The 5,138-nt window shown below is 33.0% G+C and overlaps 1 protein-coding gene across 1 annotated transcript; it reads right to left on the bottom strand.

Moving 5' to 3' along the window:
- Positions 1-1,207: 1,207 nt before the first annotated feature.
- Positions 1,208-1,983, bottom strand: LOC143228395 (uncharacterized). Its single transcript, XM_076459659.1, has 2 exons — positions 1,951-1,983; positions 1,208-1,507 (listed from the first exon to the last, which is right to left on the bottom strand). The coding sequence occupies exons 1-2, from the start codon at positions 1,981-1,983 to the stop codon at positions 1,208-1,210; spliced, it is 333 nt and encodes a 110-aa protein (XP_076315774.1).
- Positions 1,984-5,138: the final 3,155 nt, after the last annotated feature.

Genomic DNA, 5,138 nt, shown 5'->3' with positions numbered 1-5,138 from the left:
GGGTTGCGGGTTTGAATCCCTGTCACACCACACATGCTCGCCCTTTCAGCTGTAAGATCATTAGAACGTGATGATCAATCCCACTATTCGTTGGTAAAATAGTAGTCCAAAGAGTAGTTTGCAGTGGGTGGTGATGACTAGCTGCCTTCCCTCTAATCTAACATTATTAAATTAGGGACAGCTAGCACAGTCAGCCCTCGAATGGTTTTGCATGAAATTCAAAACAAACGAAACCTATCTAGCATGCTATTGACAGAAAACTTAAAAAATTATCTTGTATAGGAGCAACGTGAAATTTTGTTTATTTTAAAAAATTGTAAGGAAGTATACATTTTTTTGAGATTTCAAAGTAGGTTTATTTCTCATAACTTTCCTCAAATCGTTCAAGCAATTCACACTGAATAGTATCTAGAAAGAAAGATTAGAACATCCACGTAAAGATATAAGACCACCTCAACAACTTTTAACCATATGTAGAAAGAACTGCCACTACCACTAGTAAAGTTTGCAGCCTTATCCAGAAATTACCCCACCTGAAATATTGCTAAGAAGCTTCATGTCACCCTATCAATTGTAAAGAAGTATGTGTACACCAAGAATACATAAACTTCTCAAAATTCCAAAAAATGTTAGGTCATCAAGAAATTAATGTCGCATTTTGGAACACTTTCATTACTACTCCCACCCCCCAAAACAATAAAACAACATACATCATTTACAAAAGTTAAATGAACCACCTACACATTACATTAGTGTAACCCAATGTTTCTCAATCTTTTCTTGCTCATGGCCCCTTTTGCATTTGATTTATCTCTGTGGCTCCACCCTTCATAGACACTTATGGAGAAAGTTATTTCCACACTGTTGATGTATATTTATAATATTTTTAAATATTTTGTTTGTAACTCACTGTTTACTGATACAAGTAAAAAGTATTCTGTTATTCAGTGTCATTTTATTCAGTGTGATCCTTGAGCCTGATGGAAACCTGAAAAAATTTTAATGTCTTGCAGAATGTTCAGTGATAAGTGAAGATCACCCATCTTCACAACATGAAGATGGGTACATACTTTTGATAGCAAATAACCAATGCGACTAAAACCAGTTTCAACCAGATGTGATGTGGGAAAAGTGGTAAAATACAACTTTCCCTTCTCATTATTTCACTACTTATCCAGAAATAATGTATGTCACGTTTGAATCTAGCTTAGGCCTTTACATAACTCTGCAGTTTGATGAGACATTCTTGTAATGTGATGTCAATATCAACCACATTCATTCCAAATAGATCCACCACCCAAACCAGTATATTCATGTCCAGCAGGTCGCTGAACCAAACTTGCACATCACTATATGAATGCTTTAAATGTTCCACATACACAAAACGGTTATCATCTTGCAGTTCAATGTCAACAGTGGTCAAAAAAGGAAACTGCATGAACTCGCAACATCCAATATTACTCCAGTACAGCTTCAGTTTTTCAAGGAAAGCAGTAAGGACCTCTTTCTAAGATATAAGATTACAGTTTTTTATGTAATTGTGTTTGTTCAACAAATTCAACTTTTCAAAAATATCTGATAGTTAAAATATGTCACACTTATTAGAAACAATCTTTTTCCAAGCTGCTTATCACTTAAAAATGACACAATACTGTCCCAAAGTGCAACAAAACGATGAAGACAATTTCATTTTGATAAGCAACAGACCATTGTAAGCATTACTAGGCATTCAAAATTGTCTTCATTTTCCTTACAAAGTCGTCGCAAAAGACTATTTTGAAATGCATGAGATTTGATAAAGTTGCCAGCCTTTATTACAATGGCAAGAGAGTCATGCAAACGTCCTCCCAAGTTCTTTCAAATCAAATGTCGGTGAACCACGTGGTGTTTGCAAAAATCTTCTGGCTCAGCATTTTTTAAATAAACAATAAATCCTCTGTATCTACCTACCATTGAAACAGCATTATCAGTTGCACGAGCCATTATTTTTTCAAGAAGGACATTGTTTTCTTTGTATAACGCTTCACTTCTTCAAAAACTGTTTCACCTTTGGTGTCTGTTGTAAGCTTTCGTCAAAAAGCAAATCCTTTCTGAGCTGATTATCATCCAAAACCTAACATGTCAACAGTAGGGCTTCATTATCCTATAAACAGGATTCATCAATTTGCAGAGCAAATTTTTAACTTGTAATTGTGTTTTTCAACACTATCTGCCATTTCATCTATACTAATGAGTTGCTCGAAGGAATGAACTGAGAAATTTCATGTGCACTTTGATTCATGACAGTTGAAATTACAACAGATACTGCTGGCAAAATCAAAGATTCATCTCTGTCATGAGGTTTGTCAGCTTTTGCTATTAATTTGGAAATCTCGTAGAATGTAAATAAACCTTCATTCACTATAACTGCTCTTTCACTCAACATTTGTTCTACTGTTGTCCTCGTTTGGAAATTATCATGCAGTTTTTTGACGTAATCTAATGATTTGTCTTTCTATCTTTATAGTGATGGTGCATGATGAGACATATTTTGCATGTAATGCTGTTTGAATATAACAAGGGAATAACACCTCTGTGGCAACAAAAATATCAAATATGTTTATGGAAATGTTTTGAATGTCCATAAGTGTCAACAATGGTTTAGCAAATTTTAATCAGGTAACTTAAATCTTAAAAACTGTGATAAGAGGAACAGATATGTTAGAATTGGCATTGATGCTCTGAAGATGCTTGCTAATTTTAGCCCAAGGCAACACATGCGTGAAATGACCCTGAAATAGCATTTCCCTTGTGAAACATCTGAGGAATATGGAAAAACATCATAAAGAAGGTGTTTGGGTGCCTCACAAACTCTGTGATGACAGTAATTTTCAACATGTACATGTAACTTCATCTCTTCTGGTGCATAATGTGCATGAACCATTTTTGGACAGAATGGATTCTCTCTGTCAATATTAAACACTTAAAACAATAGCACAGTCCTGGACAAAAATTACTTACGAGTTCGAAACCTGGACTCCATTCACAGAAAGTAACGCTTTGCATTTGATGGGAAATCGAAGGGGTAATTCATTTCCAACTCCTCAATCCACAGCAAACTGTCAATCTAGAGATCTACAGTCAGCAACTGGAACATTTAAATCAAGTTCATCATCAGACATGTCATTTACTTGTCAATCAGAAAGGTGTTCTTCCACACAACAATGGAATCCAAATGTGGAACATTTGATGCAACAAAGTTATGAAGTAGGGTTGAAGTGGGAAGTTCCCCCTCCCACCATATTCTCCAGATATGTCACTATCAGATTACCATCTTTTTCATTTACTGCAACACCATCTTAGTGGAAAAATATATGCAAATGTGGAAAGTGTTAAAGACGACATCAAAATGTTTTTGTTTGAAACCAAGTGATTTCTTTAATCAGGGCATCAACAACCTGATTGTAAGATGGAAAAACATCACCAATAAGAATAGAGATTATTTAATAAATGTTTTGTTTTAATATACAAATTGTTCAGTTTTTTTCATCTTGAAAAGAGACATTAATTTATTGATGACCTGATAAAAGTGCACAAAAAATGGAAAAGTATCTTGCATCTCAGAAGATTGTTTCAACATTAGATGAGATGTGGGTATACTTAAATGACAGAAAAAAAGAAATAGTTTGCTACTGACCACAAGGTGAGAAAGACATTTCAACATAGTACAGATAATTTTACAAATTTTTACAGTCTTTTATTGTTATACATTTTCACATAATGGGAAATGTAAATCTCAAAACATGTAGATTAAAACAAATATGAGCTCTTAGTTACTATCAGAAGAATGTAGTAACACTAAGAAGCCAAAATGGTATGTGACTCAATAATGTAAAGAATATGTCCAAGTTTTCTGCCAATGAGCCAAGAAAGTTAAAATGTTCATGTTATTCCTTTCTGTAATACCTTTAAAGTCACCATTGACTTCTGTGTGTACTTGGTTTACTTAAATATGGAAAATGTATGTTTTCCACAAATGACTTTGTTCTTTGAAAAAGCTGGTTGCAATGCATGTTGCAGTATCACAAAATAGTGTATAATTGTGGCTCTCAAACTGAGCATAATTGACAATGTACAAAAACTTCATAAAACAAATAGATTTCAATTATACTTAAAAATAAAATAACTAACATATTTAAATGTCTTTTTTTCCCTTTTTAATCCACTGTTTGTCATTAGTATAAAAATTACTTCAAGTTTTATTAATACAGTTTTTGAAACTCAATAAACTATGTTGACAGATAATGTTGTTGCAAAATTAATTTCCTGTGTGCAAGTCTCTCATGTCTCCCTGTGTGCAAGTCTCTCATGTCTCAACACTTACAAGCAAACTTGCTTTCCATGATGCTCTATCACGTTTTTTTATTTATCCCATTTAATCAACAACAAAAGAAAATCACCATTTTTAAACTGTAAATGTTTATTCAATGGAGAGGTTTATAAATAATGCAGTGAACTAGTCCTGTCATATTAAACATATATATACTGGTTATATTAACTTTTTTTTTTATCTATGTATTCCACTAAAAGATGCCAAAAATTTGTATCCTGTCATTTGTAAGTTCCATTCAAATATTTAACAACTGTTACCATAGAAACATGCAGTTGTATATCATTTAAGTATTACCATATACAGCTCTATGCCTTTTACACTTAAATTTGATATCTATCAAAACGAGTTTGTCCTGAACCCTATGTTACTTAAGATGAATGTTTTGTTGCACATCCTTTGATAAATTTCATTGTTGATTCACTCATTTACAAGCTTTTAGACAATAAAAGTCAATACGTACATGGTTTTCACAAACTGCAATGCAATATAGCCAAAAGGACATCAAATACGTCTAATAAATGATAGTCACGTGTATTTCTGTTTTAATACATCCCAAACGCGTGAAGCACTGCGTTTGATACAAATATTTATCAGTCATATATAGATCTGAATGAAAAAACCTATTAATAAACATATCATTTCAATATGATTCATATAAGGATTAAAACTGTTTTTATCAAAATATTTTCATTTCTTCAGTGAGGTATGGATTGTGTTACTACTTGTAGAAGTTGTTCCATGATCATTGCAAAATATCTTGCACCGC

This window comes from Tachypleus tridentatus, chromosome 10 (assembly GCF_004210375.1).
Source record: "Tachypleus tridentatus isolate NWPU-2018 chromosome 10, ASM421037v1, whole genome shotgun sequence".
Taxonomy (NCBI): Eukaryota; Metazoa; Arthropoda; class Merostomata; order Xiphosura; family Limulidae; genus Tachypleus; species Tachypleus tridentatus.
This window is presented reverse-complemented; position numbering and strand designations above follow the sequence as displayed.